The 18,279-nt window shown below is 44.2% G+C and overlaps 3 protein-coding genes across 7 annotated transcripts; 2 read left to right on the forward strand and 1 right to left on the reverse strand.

The window, feature by feature from the left end:
• Nucleotides 1-1,096: 1,096 nt before the first annotated feature.
• Nucleotides 1,097-3,065, forward strand: LOC134033277 (fibroblast growth factor-binding protein 2-like). 3 transcript variants are annotated; one of them, XR_009932104.1, is made up of 2 exons: nt 1,097-1,974; nt 2,587-3,065. XR_009932104.1 is itself a non-coding variant. In XM_062477375.1 (2 exons), the coding sequence occupies exon 1, from the start codon at nt 1,170-1,172 to the stop codon at nt 1,917-1,919; it is 750 nt and encodes a 249-aa protein (XP_062333359.1). In that variant the 5' UTR covers nt 1,097-1,169; the 3' UTR covers nt 1,920-1,959; nt 2,587-3,065. The 3 variants fall into 3 exon arrangements, 2 of the variants coding, with proteins under 2 accessions (XP_062333359.1, XP_062333360.1); XM_062477375.1 differs by having other exon boundaries at nt 1,097-1,959; XM_062477376.1 differs by having other exon boundaries at nt 1,097-1,959; nt 2,590-3,065.
• A 590-nt stretch (nt 3,066-3,655) lies between these two features.
• LOC134033281 (fibroblast growth factor-binding protein 1-like) lies at nt 3,656-6,286 on the forward strand. 2 transcript variants are annotated; one of them, XM_062477381.1, is made up of 2 exons: nt 3,656-3,808; nt 5,271-6,286. In XM_062477381.1, exon 2 carries the CDS (start codon nt 5,292-5,294, stop codon nt 6,003-6,005), a length of 714 nt encoding a protein of 237 aa, XP_062333365.1. In that variant the 5' UTR covers nt 3,656-3,808; nt 5,271-5,291; the 3' UTR covers nt 6,006-6,286. The 2 variants fall into 2 exon arrangements, with proteins under 2 accessions (XP_062333365.1, XP_062333364.1); XM_062477380.1 differs by lacking the exon at nt 3,656-3,808 and adding an exon at nt 4,900-5,063.
• A 4,987-nt stretch (nt 6,287-11,273) lies between these two features.
• Nucleotides 11,274-17,733, reverse strand: anxa5b (annexin A5b). Of its 2 annotated transcripts, XM_062477362.1 has the most exons (13): nt 17,578-17,733; nt 17,273-17,321; nt 14,689-14,773; nt 14,313-14,407; nt 13,948-14,061; nt 13,668-13,758; nt 13,511-13,590; nt 13,326-13,376; nt 12,696-12,789; nt 12,519-12,614; nt 12,095-12,153; nt 11,825-11,947; nt 11,274-11,698 (listed from the first exon to the last, which is right to left on the reverse strand). In XM_062477362.1, exons 2-13 carry the CDS (start codon nt 17,273-17,275, stop codon nt 11,636-11,638), a joined length of 954 nt encoding a protein of 317 aa, XP_062333346.1. In that variant the 5' UTR covers nt 17,276-17,321; nt 17,578-17,733; the 3' UTR covers nt 11,274-11,635. The 2 variants fall into 2 exon arrangements, with proteins under 2 accessions (XP_062333346.1, XP_062333347.1); XM_062477363.1 differs by lacking the exon at nt 13,326-13,376.
• Nucleotides 17,734-18,279: the final 546 nt, after the last annotated feature.

Consider the following 18,279-nt stretch of genomic DNA (forward strand, 5'->3'; position numbering starts at 1 on the left):
CTGGCCATGATCCATGCATCCCTTTCCCAAGCTCATCACAGGCACTCGATCAAGTACATCAACACACGTACACACACAACTTTCCTGCTTTCGTTGTTTACCTTCCTTGTCCAGTGTCTCTCCAAAGGATCCTCTTTCTCCTTCAGTTAGATTAATGAAAAAATAAAAAATACAAAAAAAACGTTGTGTGCATGTTTGTGTGTTTAGATGGGGGTGGGAGGGGTGGGTGTTCTGTGCCCATGCATATGTGCACGTTTATCTTTAGCCTTCATGCGTCTATGTGTATGTAAGTCTGGCACATGGCTTCCTCCCTTCCCCCTTTCCTTCCTCTCCTCCCTCCACCCCATTCTAGTCTGCATGGAATATTTCCAGCTGCTATAATGGTGAGGTCTGTTACTGCATTCAGCCCCAGTTGACCAGGGCCAAGCCCTCACTCAGCAGTCCACTAAGAGTTCTGTTTGTCCTAAATACTAAAACAAATGTTCAGAAGAAGTGATTAGGATTATGGCTCCTAATTGCTTAGGTATGTCCCTCTGTAATTTGTGTTGATTTTGGGGTGAATTTGCCTCTACTTTCTCTGTGTCCATTTTTCTCCTCGCTGCTCATCAATAGTCAAAGACCCTCTTATGTGAGATTATATAATGTCTCAAGAAGCTTTTTTCAGGCTGTTTGGCTTCATATGTGTAAAGCCCTTCATCCTCCTCCCTCCCCATATCCCCCCCCCCACACACACACACACACACACACACACTCTCACCTCCTCTCCTGGTCATTTCTCTTCTCCCCACTTCCTCCTGTGCTCTGCCGTTTTCTTCACACACCTCCACACTATTCGTCATCCTTACCTAGGACTCACACTCTTTCTATTGGCCCTTCAAACTTTAAATCAAGATTGGTCACAGCGCAATAAGGGGTGGCAGTGGGGCATGTTTTTTTTCTGGGACTTATGGAGTTGTGAGTGTATGCGTGAATGTGTGTGCGTGTTTGTGTAGGGTTTTTTGGGCTGCATCCCCCCCCCTACTAGCCCACCTGAATGCCTTCTTTGTAGCCCGATCCTTTATAAACCCAAACGTGGCCGCCGGCTACTCTTGCACACCTCAACCTTCAGTGCACACACACTCACACATACATTCAAACCACTGCTATCCATTACCACGGTCGCCGTCATCATGAGAGCCGGGGTGAGAGCGTTGCTGCTGGTGCTAGCGGCCGGCGTGTGTGTGTCGCACGCACAGAACAACAATAGCAACGACAACAAGCAGCCGGCGGCGCAGCAGCAGCAACCGCGTAGCATCTGGGACGACCCCATCAGGTTCAACACCAAAGCCAAGGATGCCTGCACCATGGTGGTGTCCGGCGCAGGGGACTACACCCGCCTTAGAGTGTCCTGCAAAGGTCCCAGCCAGGGCCAGAGCCAGGGGCGTTCTTACTACTGTGATTTCCAGGGCAAGCCTAACCTCTGCCGCGCCTACAACACCAACCCTCGCCACTACTTCACCCAGCTGATGTGGGACATGCGCAAGCAGAACCATGCGTGCCAGGGACCCAAAGTCTTCCGCCCCCAGATGTGTAAGAAGTACCCTGAGGAAGCCCACATGACCTTCCTGGCATCCTGGCCCAAAACCACCACCCCTAAGCCTGCCAAACCCGCCGTGGAGCGCAAACCCATTACCTCCCAGTCCAAGCCTGCTGCCACCAAGGCCTCCCCAGCCCAGCCCAAGCCCCAGCCTGCCAAGCCCCAGCCTGCCAAGCCCCAGCCTGGCAAGGGCCCTGTCAAGAAGCCCACAGTCAAGCCTGGGAAGACCACCACCAAGCCCACGGAGCAGCCTGACGCCAAGGCATCCCGCCTGGCACAGGAGTACTGCTGGAAGAGCTTCAAAGGGATCTGCACCTACTTCATCAGCTGGTTCCAGAACTAATGGAACACAAGAACACATGCAGAACACATGCAGAACACAGGTAGGCAGAACACAGGTAGGCAGAACACAGGTATGTGAGGGAGAATCATGTCATAAAGACTTGGTGAAAGACGCAGAGCAGGGGAGGAGACACTGGTAGAGATATGGAGAGGGAGAGAACAGAGGGATGGATGAAGGAAGCGACCGAGAATGGAATTTGGGTTGTAAAAGGTAAACTGGCTCGTGTGAGAAAGAGGGAGTCGGGAATGGCACAGAGCTCTGCAGGTTGAAGTTTGAGACATCTGTATGGTGGTGGTGGTATCGGGAGTGTAAACTACTTAGCTGAATGATAGATTTAAAGTAGACCCATGGTATGAGATTTTTGAACACTGATAGTTTACTGAGGCATTCATTCACAGCCTCACCAGTGCAGCAAACTACAGATAGTTCTACTGTTGAGTTCAGGGAAGTTGTCAACATTGGATTTAGAATTTTCTCTCACTCTCTATTTTTCTCTCTTTCTCTTCTCTCCTACCTTTGAACTGCATCACAAAGACTGTTGATGAATATGTTGTTTCTGTATTGTTTATTTTGATTTTAATATAAAGTTTACTTGAAAGCACCAGTAAAAATATAAGATCCTATTACTAGTTGAATGTACTGAGGCTACTCTCTCTTTCTCACGCAGCAGGGTTTGTAACTTCATCGACAGAGAGTAACACCAGCTAACATGAGGGCGTGGGGTGGTGGTGTGTGGAGGGCTGGGGAGCACAGCCCTGTGTCCACAAGCCCTCCTACTCACCTCAAACACCCCAAAACAACCAACTGCAGTAGATCACAATCTAACGTCTGTTCAACGTTTTAGTGTGTTGTTGTTTCTCTTTGTTTCTGCTCATTCACCACATCTCTTTGTACATGAATCATCAAATAAATACTGTGACACACACAAACACAGACACACAGACACACAGATAACAGTAGATATGAGACTTGTGATTTTATTTGTATATTCTGTAATATTCCCACGTCATGTCACGCTAACACACATAATCTGAAAACATGGAGAATAAACTAAAAAAGTGAGCAATAAAGTTTAAGATACAAAATTGTGAATGTAAACAAAATAAAGTTAGAATGGGGACTTTTTCTCCTGTATCCTCAACTTGTCCTGCCTTGTTTCAATTGTGTATTTTTTTTCTCATGCATATTATTAAATTTTTATTTAAGCCCCTTTTTGCTTTTAACAGTGCCTTCTTGGTATAACAGTCGCACTTGTCTCAACGCACTTGTCTCAACTACCACCGTAAGATTAATTATCTATGCATAGGTAGCCTGTGAAAGCTAAGTCACAGAGCGTGTCGCCCCCTAAAACTGTGCTATGACTGTGAAATCTCAAATATGAAAGCAGAGAGGTTTGTAGGCAGGCTCCAACGGTACGGTTGGTAGTGTGCGCTCTAAAATCCCGACTCCAGGATAGGCTGCAAGGGCTGAATATTTAAGCAGTCGTACATACAACTGAATTAATTAGTGATATAATAATTTACAGTGGCAGATCTTTTGGAGACACTATACAATTCTAATAGAATTTACATTATCGTAGCCTAAACAGGTAAATATTGTATAGCAGAATGGAATACATATGAAGGACTTATTTGTTTGATGACACAGTGGTTTCTAATTATCGGACATTAATGTGGAACAGGTGTAAATCAGAAATGGCAGGAAGACATAGCGTCCAGATTTGTTTTAAAATGTACGTTACCTGATTGCATGTTGGAACCTGCGAGGTCGTAAACTAATACAATAAGACAGGACTCGAAACTGTAACCTAGCTACATCTCAGTGTAGAATGACTGAACAGTTCATAACAACTTGCACATGCTTCGTTTTGGGCGGATGTTAAGCAGTCTGTAAGTATTTTTTATAATCTTACAATGTAGCATGCCATTAGAATTGTATAAAGAAAATTATAGTCAATACAAGTACAATTGGTCTTATGAAGGAGAAACAGTTTGTCAGATTTATGACTTTGCCAATTTCCCTCTGTACCAATGTTCACCACTTGGAAGCGCTGCACTGCCAAGAACGCAAGCAGGCAGCTGGTTTTCAGTTCTCAGAAGCAAAATATTACGTTTGACAGTAGACTCAGACTGGCAGGAATTCAGTTATTTGTCCCCTTCCCCTACATCTTCTTCGATACTCTCACAGTTATCTTAATCCAAATCTCTCTCCCCTCCTTCTTTCTTTCTTTCTCTCTCTCTCTCTCTCTCTCTCTCTCTCTCTCTCTCTCTCTCTCTCTCTCTCTCTCTCTCTCTCTCTCTCTCTCTCTCTCTCTCTCTCTCTCTCTCACTCTCTCACTCTCTCACTCTGAGTGAGAGCGCAAATCCTGATCGTAGCGTAAGTATTTCTGGAACACCGCGCAGGCACATTTAGGCCTCTGCGGTCAACTTCAAGCACTTCCGCACACATGCAACCGCTCAGCTTTAGAGAACATGGGCTCGGGTCTCAGAGTGATTAAGGTATACCCCGCAGCCATACATCGTTGCGCGCGAGCCCACACACACGCATTGTGTCAGTGGCTTGGTTCATAAGCCACGCCTCCACCTAAAAACGGCTGCATTCCTCAAGTTGCCATGGGGATCCTAGATTTGGGAATAAAGAGAAAAACTGGGATGAGGAGAGAAAAAACAAAGGGGGAGATATTTAGGAGTAGAGGTGATAAAAGACGAGAGACCCCCCCTGCACACACACTCCCTTAGGTCAGAATAGGGTCAAGGCATTTTTTTTGCATGTTTTACTCCAATAGCTTTAAACTAATGCAAGTGTAATTAAACACTCAATTATACGCTCCTAAATCCACTCCATTGAAACTAAGCACTACTGCACCTGAGGCGTGTGTGTGTGTAGGCGTGTGTTTGTGACGCTCTTTGTAGGGAGACTGGACGTGTCATGTCAGGCTTTAAACCACCAGCAAAGAAAATCCTTCTTTGATTCTCGCGCGCACTAGGAAAACATCTAGAGCGCGTACATTGTATTTTGTGTGTGTGCGCGTGTGTTTAGAGCGGGAAAGATGGGCGTGTTGCAGGATCTATAAATACTAGATGCGTGCTACACACAAGAGCCACAACATCGTACTTTACGCACGTGGAAACCCTGTTATTGTCGGTAAGTAAAGCATCCTACATGCTCCAGAATAATGCAGAGTATATCTTTTTGTCAAACGTGTCCTTTCTAGAACATCAATGTTTAATACATTTTAATTTGTGTTTGATAGTGCTAGATGGAACAAAATCCACGCATTGTGGGAGAAGCCACTCAAGCACATGGCATACACAACTTTTAAAAATAGATGATATTTATCTCTTTTCATAGGTCACTTAATTTCCGTACAAAATGCTATTCTTGAGGACCCTCGCGCTCTGGTTGTTCGTAGCTTGCCTCGCTCAGCAGGTCTTAGTGTCCATTGGCAAAGGGGATGGAAAGGGACGCAAAGGCAAAGGAGGCAGCGAAAAATCAGAGCAATCCCCCAACGCTGCGCCAAGCAGGACGGAGAGGGCCGCGACGAAAGGAAAATTTTCCACTAAGGATAAACTGCAGTGTACATGGGCAGTGCGTGGCAAGGAAACAGTTACGTTAGCGGTTACTTGCAAGAACCCCGAAGCGCAAGTTACCGGAGGACTCACTGAATTAAGATGCGACTACAACGCGAAACCCACTACCTGTCCAGGATTCGGTACCAATCCAGCGGGCTACTGGAAGCAGGTTGCTCGCGCGCTAAAAAAGTTGCAGCGAAAGCTTTGCCAGGATGAACGTGCACTGGTTAAAGCAGGCATGTGCAAGCGCGCTACTCCGGATGCGCACTTCAAACTGGACATCGGCTCGATTCATTCCGCAGCTCGCCAGCCCAGCGACACAGTGAGCCCCCAGAAGATTCCCCGTACCAACGCCATGGCTACCACAACCACTACGCCACCGGTGAGGCACAGCAAAGGTAGCTCATGTACGGAGCGCGTGGACCAGCAGAAGCTCGCGGAGGAATATTGCAGTAACTCATGGGCGAGCCTGTGCACTTTCTTTTTCTCCATGTTGCAAAGCGGAGACTGTTAAGTGCGTGCGTGTGGACCAGACTAAAGTCATTCCGAGATTAATTGACAGTTTCATTGACTTGTGGGGAATTAGTATCCTGGTTATTTTTTTTGGGTAGCTGCGCTGTTTATGTAGCCCCAAGAACACTTGAGAAGGCATAACTATAATAACCAGTAAATCGATGTAATAAGAACTCCACTGTTGGCTACTATATCATGATCAACAACTATTCTCAAATCATACTGTTGCTGCAAATACACATATACTGTATTTATTTTTCGAAAATAAATGTTTTCTATTTATTCAAGTTGTTTCTTTATGTTAGCCTGACTCAGATACTTATGTACCATATAGTTGCAAAGGATTTTGAGGGGTGTATTTTGATACAGAGCGTGTTTGTGTTAGCCCGTTTAAGCTGGGTACCGGGAGTTCCTTTACTCGCGCGCTCAAAAATGAGGTAGAAACATGCTCTGGTAAAGTCGACAAAATGTGTGTGTGTGTGTGAGAGAGAGAGCGTGTGTCTATATTTGTATGTGTGTTAAAGTGTGTGTGTGTGACTGTGGTTCTTTGTGTGTGAGTGTGTGTCTGTTTGATTTGGATATAGCCGACCATTATGTCCCGCATAGGTATGAAAGACCAAACACTTCGTGACAGACTTCCCAAAGAGTATCCCACTCACATAAACACACGCACACACACACACACACACACACACACACCCACACACACACACACACACACACACACACACACACACACACGTACACTACACATTCAGTGGAGGCCTCTAAGGAGAGCATTAGACAATAGTCTTATCCTCACTCCCCTCTCCTTTTGTCTCTTCCAGCCAAGCAGTTGTTAAGATGACATGCTTTTGGGAAAGGGTGCCTCACATGGGATTGGTTTACAGATAAGGGTGTGTGTGTGTGTGGAAGTGTTGGAGAGAGTATTATGTTTGCTGGTTAGTTGAGGTATAATCAGGTGAGAACATCTTGTAGCTGTAAATATAACACACTCCCACATGGACACACACAGATGTGTTGCACACACACACATGTACGCACAAACGCTGTGTAGGTTAGCGACCAGATGTAAGGGTATATGAGGGTACATCTCCTGTTTCCTCCTCTCTCTAATTACTTTCACAGAGACGGCAACCAGCTGTGTTATGAACACACACACACTCACACAAAGAGGTACTCACACATGGATCCACAAAGATTCACAAATACACACAGGAGAGCTGTTAAGAGTTATATAAGAGCTGTATAAGGTTGTGGCTTCTGTTTGAATATATAGGGTATGAGTACCATAGTCAGTGTGTCTGGTTGTCTGTGTTTGTAAAAACACATACTCACTCACACATACACTTTAGTTTCCTTCCACTCTATGAATTTCACTCTTTGAAGACTGACATTAAGTTGTCAGCACTTCATCAGACAGAAAGGAAGTTGTTCAAGGGAAAGGTCACAGGTGAGAGATGGACATGTGACCTCTGCCCTTCGTGCTCTCCCTGGGCCTGTTCCATTCAGTCACGCCCTTCACTCTGTCTGTCGACCTTGAACACTCAAAGCAAATGCACTGTGTGTGTGTGTGTGATCTTTGAAAAGTGTCTTACGGGAACAGTTTCTTCTTTGCAGAGTAGAATGACAGAAGGACAATCGCTTCACAGAGAGGGAAACTACTCTTAATTCCTAAACTTTTTTTCTGAGCACATGCCTTTGAACTTTTTCTTCTCTCTGTCTCCTAGTTTCTCGTTCCCCCTCTCTCTTTCTCTGTAGTTAAATCAGTCCTGCCACATTCCATTATCTTCCTCTCTGCCCCCTCTTCCAAAGACATGGAAGTGTGTGTGTGTGTGAGAGTGAGTGAGTGTGTGTGTGAGAGTGAGTGAGTGTGTGTGTGAGAGTGTGTGTGTGTGTGTGAGAGCGTGCCATCTAGGGTCCTCTGCAGCAGGAGCTTGTAGTTTAAACAAATGACTCTCTTCTGGAGAGGAGGCAAATCTTAAGCCAAATGTAAGTTTAGCAGATACAGTTTACATTTGTGTGTGTGTGTGTGTTTAAGCTGCTATAATTCACTGATTCCATATCATTATCAGGTGGTTGGCTTTGGAATGTTCTAAGAAGCAGTGTCAAGTCAGAGAAGTATCGGTTTGACACACACACTCATGTATTGGATCCAAATCAACAGAGCTACATATGCACAAGAAAAAGAATATTACCGTGGGAGGTTTTGACTGGAGGAAAATATATATCATCATAACTTGCCTGATTGCTCTTTTGAGGATTAACTATATTTAGAGGTCATGGTAAGGGTTTGGGTACTGGTTAATGTTAGGGCAGCACTGTGAAGGTTAGGGTACGGACAAGGTCACATTATATACACCTAAAGCCCAAATCAAAAGAACTATTGCTGCAAAACGTTGATTGATCAGCAGATTTGTATCTCAATCTGATGTAGGACATCTGTTTAATTCCCATGTTAACAACATTTGTTCTATGACCAGTTACAGCCTGCGTCCAGACAATATGCAGCAGGACGTTTAGACATGCACATATGGTGCATGGTTTCACGAAGATGTGTCAAAGCCCAGAACCCCCCAGTGTTTCCCTCTGGAGTGGGCCAAGGGGCATTCCCATGACAGTCCTATGGAATTCCATCTTTCTGGTCTTTTCCGACAGCCGCCAACTCACCACCTGTCCCATCCGGATATGAACTCCCCCAAGCCCTCTTTCCTTCACTTGTCTTTGTCTTCTTCCGTTCTCTCTCTTTGTAGGATCAGACTTGTAGGGAGCTGCAAGTCTCTTCATGTTCTTTCACATAGAGAGGAAATGTCCAGATCCTCTTAACAAAACATCACACACAAGACCATTATGTGATTAGAGTGCACACTTCTCCCAGCGTCTTTTGAGGCCTCATGTCTTCTTCACGACAAGTACAAACACGATGTGATGAACGGCAGAGCCATCAATATCAAATGTTGCATGTTTGTTCCTGCATGCGTGTTAGAGACAGAGAAAGGAAAACACAGGGAGAATAGCAATGACGAATGCGAGAATAAGAGAAAGAAAGAATGTGCAAGGATGAATGAAAGAGTATTTGTGAAAGTTTGACGTGCCACAAGTGCCTGTCGGACCTTGCAACAGATTAGTCTGGCCAGACAAGCTGAACCTCCTGTTTATCATGACAGTATAGGCATAACCCAAGTATTAGTGAAGTAGAACAGGCTGCAGTCACCATCCTCAGCAACCAATCTCTTGACTCTGTGCTCACCCTAGCTGTGGATTTACTGTTTGATAGCTATGGTAGGTTGTATTTTTTAGAAATTTGCAAAGAAAATGTCTAAGATCTTGTTTTCACTTTGTCATTATGAGTAATTGAGTTTAGATTAATGGGCAAAAACAATTTTGTCAATTTACAATTATACTTACAACATATAAAATAAAACCTTAAAGTGAAAGAGTATGAATACTTTCTGAAGCCACTGTATGTTGATAGTGTGTGGCTATCTATTAAGATAAAAGCTCAATCTGTTTAAGGAACTTGAAGAAAAACATCAGCTTGAATCAATTCAGATTATTGATTGTGTGAAGTTAATCGGCTCAGTTCAGGGCTGGTGGAGTGGGGGCTAGGGGCTTTGGAGTGGAAGGAAATAAAACTTCAAAACAAAATTCAGTGACCTCATCATTACTGAAGTGTAAAGTGTGACCTGCAAAGATGACCTATTGCCTCTCGTACACACGCACACGCACACGCACACACACACACACACACACACACTGGGCGGTAGGAGGAGTTAGAGGTATTGTTCTTCCCGTGGCTCGATGTGGCCTGACCCCATGCCCTGCTGGTTGCCCACAGTTATTGGCTAGCTGTAACAATCGCGGCAGCAATCAAGGGCAATGGCCTCTGCAACAACAAATGACAGTTAGGGACTCCGTTTAGAGTTCAAGTTCAGAGTAACAGGAACTGAGGTGACTGAACACACACGCACATACACACACACACACACACACACAGAGGAAATGCCGCCCACGTTATCATGGAACCATAAGAAACCTACATTATCTAAAATCTATGGTAAACATTACTTAGATAGTTGATGAATAATCAATCATTCACTGTAACTCATTCACTTCCTAGTTAGTTATGAAGAGTTATGAACTTATATCAGACACACATTTCTGGATATATATGTACAGCCTTGTGTTACGAAGAAGCCTTCTCACTGGTGAATCTCCACTGACAAGCAGTTTAATGAAAAAATCTGGCTTTTGTTTTTGTCTGTTAGTCTAGTAGTGAAGCTAATGTGGTGTCCTTTATCCTTCAGGATAAAAACTGGGTATAAACTGGCTGTACTACACTAATACTAAATACTAATATCTATATCTTATATGCAGCTTTCACTTTGAGATCTTATGAAGGATCCCAACAATCAAAGGCTTAACATTGCGTGTGAGATCTGAAGTTTGAGAACTACTGTATCTGGGTACTCACAAACATGACCACATGATGGGTGTTTACCTTAGAGTCTCTGGTGTTTACCCAAAGCAATATGGAAAGATTTGTATCATGGGCTAGGACACAACCTTTCTTGACACTATTGGCACAGGTGTGTGTATGTATGTTTGAGGCGTGGGCACTAAAGAATAATGTGGCAGCCAGTAATACTCCCTCACCCAAAGGACATCCTGTTGGTCTATTACACTTTCATTCGTGCTGAAACATGTCGCCATGAACACACACACACATCAGTTCACAGCTGAATAGGATTTCTGCTTTTCTATATATTTTCTATATTTGAATGCTGTCTCTCTATTCCCAGACACATTATTGTACTGCTACTGCAAAACCAAAAACCTTTCATTATTGCAAACATCATTGATGCACTTATGGGTAGACACAATATATGTGTCTATTCTATTATAGTACTGAAGAGCGTGTAATGCAAATCATCTGGTGATTTTAAAAGCTAATTTATTGAGTGTTTCTAATCAGAGACATGGTTAGCCTCCCCGTGTTCCATTCATAGTGTTTTAGCTTCCCCTAGTGGACAGAGTGTGTCAATGCACATTATCACATTAACTCTACATCTGAACTTCATTGTCTGTTCTAATGCTCTTAGATCTCTCTCTCTCCATATGATGATTCACATGAAAGTTAGTTAAAACACATCGTAGAGGTTCTATTAACTCTGTGGAAAGTGATTGAGTAAAACGAGAATTAGGTGTGTGAGATTGCAGTTCAGTTGTGGAGTTGAAGACACAGAAATAAATACATTTAGAGACACCATGTTGATTGCAACATTTATTTTCGCTGTGGAATGTTCTTTGATGTAGACCTTAGAAACAGTACAAAACACTAAGCTAAGACTAAATAATGCCTGAGAGCACCAACTTCATGTTAATCATGTTAAGCATATTAGTGGGTTAAAAGCTTCATGTAAGAGTCATTATTAACTGGATTAGCTACCTTGGAGTTGGATATCAAATTATTTTGGGCTAAAGACGTGGAAGGACATCGTCCCATTCACAGCCAATCACAAAGCTTTGTTGTGGCTTCTCTATTGGATGACAGGTGATTGACAGCCAGTGGGGCTACTCAGAGCAGAAGCGTTTTGAGGACCCTCCAGATGGTTAGGTTCACCTACATGGTTATGCATCGTCCCCGCCACAGAGCAGAAGCAGGGTCTTGCGGTAGTCACCAGAGGTGTCACCCTGTAACACACACAGCCAGACAGTGTGAGTTTCTGCATGTGCATTCACATGGAACAGTGTGTGTGTGTGTGTGTGAGAGAGAGAGCAGATTTGTGAGACTGTGATCTTGTGTGTGCAAGTGTGTACCTTGATCATGGAGTGAAGAGAGCAGGCAAACATCTTCCTGTACTCTGCTCTGATGTCCATCATGTCCACCTCGCTACGAGACACCATCACCCTCATCAGGGTCTGGTCTTCAGTTCCTGCCCCCTGGGACACACACACATACCGTGTGTTTCATAAAACTCATACAAACATATATGACAACACATTAAGTATTGTTCTTTTTGTCAGATTTTCAAGCACTAACATGTCTACTTACCGTCATATAGTGCTGCTATTGATTGATCTGCTTACCTTTAAGGAGTTGTAGAGAGTCTCAGCAAAGTAGGCTGGCACACTCCTAGCACACTTCACTACAGGTTAGAGATGGACGAAGATGATGTGAGGAGAGAGAATTAGTAGTACTACTTTAGAATGTCTGTATAAGAGATACAGTGTGTGTGTGTGAGCAGTCCTAGCACACTTGGTGCCCTAGGCAAGGTTTACCCCCCCCCCCCCCCCTCAGGCGCCAACCACAACGTGGACATATGACGTGCCGTGGTTGGCGCCATCTGCTGGTCGTGCGTTTGAAACTCAAGGACAGCAGGAGGGTTAATTTAGTTGCATACACTTGGGAAATTGCATCACTTGGGAAATTGCATCATGCCGCCCTAGGCGGCTGCCTATGTCGCCTATAGCAAGGACCGGCACTGTGTGTGAGTGAGGTTGTGTGTCTTACCCACGGCCAGCAACAGGTTCTCCAGGTTTCCAGAAGTTTCTCTTTTGATGCTCTCCTCAATCTGATACCCCGACAGCTTCATATAGGCATCAAACACTGCAACACAGACACACCTTCAATATTTGACTCACCTGCATTATCCCCCCCCCCCCTTCCCCCTCCCATCCACACACACACCTTTCCTCAGGTGCTCTGCACTCCTGTTTCCCAGGATGGTGACAAATTCCTGCTCATCGGTGCCAAATTTCTTCTCTCCAGCCTGGAACAGGGCCTTAAACCAAACACACAGCGTCATCTTACAGGCGATAAGGACGAGTGACTGCAGATATAAATTGGGAGTCAGGTGGCTGAGCGGTTAGGGAATCGGACTAGTAATCTGAAGGTTGCCAGTTCGATTCCCGGCCGTGCCAAATGACAATGTGTCCTTGGGCAAGGCACTTCACCCTACTTGCCTCGGGGGGGAATGTCCCTGTACTTACTGTAAGTCGCTCTGGATAAGAGCGTCTACTAAATGTAAATGTAATAAATATTCCCTCGACTAAGCTGAAAATGTTCAACTGCAATAACATAATCACGACACTATGGATCCCAACTCACTTGGATGAATTTCTATTCTTCCTTAATTCCCATCTCTCTTTCTCTCTCTTTCACATACATTCCAAGTGAAAGTGACATTTCTGTGAAATTCTTACATGTGATGGTCACACATTTGTGGGCAAAACATTGCTCAATGGGGCCATAGAGACAGCAGTGCAGTCTGGAGTCTGACCCATATCTCAGAAACCTACTATTTACATACACACTTACTTGAGCATCAGCCTCCACATTCCCCTGCTGTACTCCCTGTTGCCTGCTGGCCTGTGAAGACAAATAAGTTGTTAGAGGAGAGGACGAGGAGATGGGATGAGGGTCGGAGAGAAGACAAGGGAAGGGGAGAGGAAGGGAGGAAAGAGGAGGAGGGGAAAGAGGAGGAGAGGAGAGGTCAACCATACCTGGAGCAGAATGACCAGCAGCCTTTGGAAGTGACCTGAGGTATCTCCTGCTATGTCCTTCTCCAGGTCATGGTCATACTCTGAAACAAACACACACGTTCTCATTCTCTGCTTGCCATGATCCTGTAGGGGAATGACATGGGACGTGTGGGATTACCTTGTTTATAGGCAGCATTAATTTCCTTAACCTGCTGGCAAGTTCTGGAGGCCAGGATCTCCACCAGCACTGTCTCATCTGTCCCAGCCCCCTGGAGGGCAGAGGGCAGAGGTTGAAGGTCCCACCTGTCTGTTTCTGCCTGTCTGTCTGTCTGTCTGTCTGCCTGTCTGTTTCTGCCTGTCTGTCTGTCTGTTTCTGCCTGCATGTCTGTCTGCCTGTCTGTCTGTTTCTGCCTGCCTGTCTGTCTGTCCATCTCTTATTGATCCAGTCAACCATGTACCTTGATGGCATCGTGTAGAGACTTGACATCATAGGCGAGGGGTGCGGTCATGAGAGCAACGATGAGAGTCTCAAACTTTCCCCCCAGTTCTCCCTTCAGATCACTGATCAGGTCCTAGAGGGGGGAGAGGGGAGGGAGAGAGAGAGTGAGAGAGATAGAAAGAAAGAGGGATACATGTGGGTTGGGTTGATGTATAAAAAGGGGTGCTAAGACTTTGTTTCTACTTATAGTGTTGTTGTGTTAAGGTATGTGCAGGTTGATAGACTTCTGTCCAGAAGGTATGGTTGCATTGGGGCTCTGGTGTGCAGGGTCTTCTAACGGTTGCCTTGTGGTCGGGTTGCAGCGTGGTTATGTTGAGCCCTCACCTTGCCGTGGAGGGTCTTGTAGGAAGCTTTGATCTGCTGCCTCTGGCTGTTGCTACGGGACACCACCAACTGCAGGATCGCGTCCTCGTCCGTTCCTACAGCAACAACTCAGGTTACCTCTTCCACCCCCAGGCAACGGCAACCATAGTAACAGTCTCTGTGTGTTAGTACGCTGCATGTTCTAGAACATATGTGGCTCCGGTGAGGTGAAAGACAGACTCCTTAAAGACAGCCTCACTCACTGGCTCCTCTACAATATCCACAGGGAAACACTGTGGATCGATTAACACTCAAACACATCCTTTACAACATCCAATAAAATAGAAGTCACACTCACACACTCAAAAACACATATTCAACACACACACACACTCACCAATCCCTTTCATGGCCTTGTACAGAACCTCAGCATCTGCGTTGGCGTTGAAGTTGCCGCTGGATTTCACAGTTCCTCTGCCGGCCTATCAGAGCAGCACAACAGAGGTGGATGATAGGTAAAGCAGTTTAATCCTGTTATCTCCATCTGCTGTTTCCAGAGGCAACATACACCAATATAGATAAAAGTAATATCATGGTTATTTCAGCCAGATAAGAAAAGCCTGACAAGCGTTCGCTGTTATTGGTGTGGTAAAATGTTTTATTGTCCTAATTGGGGAAGCAGCAGGGTGATAAAAACAATGCCAGATGTTAGATAAAGTTGTTGGACAAATTGTACATAATGCTCACATAAATAGAAAGATCTGTAATGCAGCTTTATAAACTGTTTCTAAGCTACGTAAAAGGACATCATCTCTCCCTGTTCTAAAGTGGCTGGAAAATGTAAATCACTAAAGAGGGTGGTGGTTACCATGGGTGTGTGTGTCTGTTCCATAGAGCCATATTCTTCAACAACACCAAATAGGCATCCATTGCACCACTCAGCTCACTCAACTCAATAACTGAACACACACAAGCAAGCACACACATTCACACCCACGCTCTTTATCCAGTCATGTTGCTGGAGATGGTAGGATGGGGCAACTACATTTATAAGTATAACGTATTTTAACTACAATACAGCCTCATAATACTGCTACAGTGCAATAAGCTTCTTAATTATGGTTGGAAAATAACGTGTCAGAATAGCTGGCGTATTTGGTGGTGGTCTTTATTACATGTAGGAAGCATTGTTTAAAGTGGAAAACCACAGGAATGTTTTGACAGTGAGCTGACTGAGCCCAACATAATTCCAATTCTGTCTTCTGGAATTCCCAAAACAAGCCGTTATAACAACCAGGATTCTGTCTGTCATTGTCAGAAACGTCATACCAAATCAAACTCTCCTGAAAATCTCCCTCTCACACACAGATACAGAAACACACCCACAGATGCAGACACACACACACACACACACACACAGGACTCAGCACCACAAGCTATCTGAGATCTAATCAAGATGCCATTGAGACTAATTGAATAACAGAAGTGTAGAGTACACCACCTTATCCACCTGGAACAAAGCTCAACCCTATTCACCACAACCTCACTCTCTGTCCTGACTACAACATTACACTGGCCACCTTAGTTAAGCCAGTACAGTTGTAAGTAAAATATTTCACAGCCCCTAGCCCCTCTCTTTTTCTGTTTGTTTCCAGAAAGGCAAGTCAAGACACTGCTGATACAAACGAGGGGGAGGCAGGGAGCACAAGTGATGAAATGAGAGGGGGCCATTGTAAGAGTGAGTGTTGAAAAAGTAAAAAAAAAAAAAAAAAAAAAAGTATTTTAGAAAGTATTAATAGGAAACATTAGAAAGGGTCAGCAGAGAATGAGGTACCACCACACACACCCTATCTGACGGCTTTCTCCCCACTGTATTTAAATAATCTGGAGAACAAGCCTAGCCACACCCCTCCCACATTTATGGTCTGTCGTTGCTATGGACACACTCAGTCTTTCCAGCCCAGGTTGACCCCAGACTAGAGGATGGGCTCATGGCAGCTCGGATTGGTTCATCCCTCAGTAAGTTAGCTTGACCTGAGCAGGATGAACAGAGCTTGACTCTGCTTAAGATGTTCCAGAGAGTTTGCTCATTCTCATGTCGTTTATATGGCAGATTAAACAGTTTACTTTCAACAGATGCCTTGAAATTCAAACCTTAAGTGAACTTCAACTTCCTCTTTTGGTCTCTCTGTCTCTGAGGAAGGAGACAGAGTCTGGTTGCCAGGAGAAGGATAGCATTATGCCTTTAGGTAAACATGTAACACATCCAGCCTGTTTACTGGTGGCTCCTCCCAGGCTGTGTATTTGCATGTGGTTGTGTTGGTGTGAGTGAGTGAGTGAGTGAGTGAGTGAGTGAGTGAGTGAGTGAGTGAGTGAAAGGTAAAGAGAGAGTTTACATTTTTTATTAAGCAGAAGGAAAAATATGTGATCCCTGAGATAAGTGTGAGAAAAACAGACAACTAGATAAAGTGAGAAAGAATAAAGAGGCAGGGTGGAGGACCCAGCCGGGATGGAGAAAAAACCACGATTATGAGTCATTGAGCTTCCCCAAAAGCAGCCCCTCAGCTCTGAACACGCGCACAAAACGAGATGAACTGTGCCCGTTAAAGGAGCAAAGTCCTTTTCCTGAGTTAACATAACGTTACATGAACGTTAAATGAAAGGGACTGATCTAGTGGTCAACGCCGTATAGAGATAGCCTACATTTTTGTTTAATTCTCAGGAAGGAAGGGGATTACTTTCTGTCTAACTAAAGTAGGCATAATCAATGATTCATGTTTTCCATACGGCCTTTTACTCACAGATAATACAAATTATTATTTAATGGAGAAGTGAGGGCGTTACCATGGATTGAGTTACACAGGCGCAAACGAAATGGAAAGCGATTTCATAAATAAATGTTTTTTTTTAATCATTTTCTTCAACTTGTACTATAACAACAGCTTATGAAACTTCACGTTAATAAGTGTTTGACAGCTTACCATGTTGAAAGTAGACTTCAGTTTGATTCCAGACCGGAGAGAGATAAGTCTGTGAGGGAAATACATTCACATTATGATCGAAAATTAGATATCCACTTTATCCAAGTTTGAAATAGCTATTGACTATTAGTTAGCTAGCTATAACCTACGTTTCTCATCACAAAGATAGCCTACCATTTGAATGTGTATGGCATTATTAACATGTCTGCAGCCAGGTAACACACAAACACTCGAAGACAAAATAGGACTTTATTCAACATAGATGTAACGTTAATCTTTGTCTAAAAAGTGAGATCGAAACTTACCGGAGGCACTGACGAAACTGTTACAGCACGGGATTTACAGTGAACAATCTATGAAGAGAGAGGGACAGCTCCGGTGCAGAGTAGCCTATTGAGTTTAGGTGGAGTTGTAATTCTTGGAAAATCTAACTCCAGCCGTACTGTCTAAACGGGCCACACCCAGATGACTAACCTCCTCGCTCACAGCACAGCAACCTGGCAGTCTGGGAAATTGTGTTTTTAGGTCATAGGCTCAACCCGAATTGGAAAGGATACTGTATTTGAGTTTTTAAAGCTACAAATTGTAACATTAATTGCAACGAACGTATATTACTCACTGCATATGGTTACAGGAAAACTTTCATAACAACATATTAAGATATTACATTGAATTCACGCCACATCATGACATCGAATTTCTTTAAACCGTTAACATGACTTCTTACAAACATTATGCCACAATATTATCAATTGATTCACTTGTTGAGTGCACAACTTTTCCTTTGGTTCTATGGTGTGAATTAAATCAAATATTTAGAAGTATTTACAAGACCTTTTTTTGAGCCGAGCTCAGAGTCTGGTTATGGAGCATCATAGCTCTCGTAGGAGAAACCAGATTAGCACAGCCAATAGGCTGACCAGACAGGCAAACAGACACAGGTATGTCCCTAGACTCCACCCCCAGCCCAATGCCAGGGGTGGCACGCCAGGGACCCCAGTGAAATG

The sequence above is a fragment of the Osmerus eperlanus genome, chromosome 14 (genome assembly GCF_963692335.1).
Source record: "Osmerus eperlanus chromosome 14, fOsmEpe2.1, whole genome shotgun sequence".
Taxonomy (NCBI): domain Eukaryota; kingdom Metazoa; phylum Chordata; class Actinopteri; order Osmeriformes; family Osmeridae; genus Osmerus; species Osmerus eperlanus.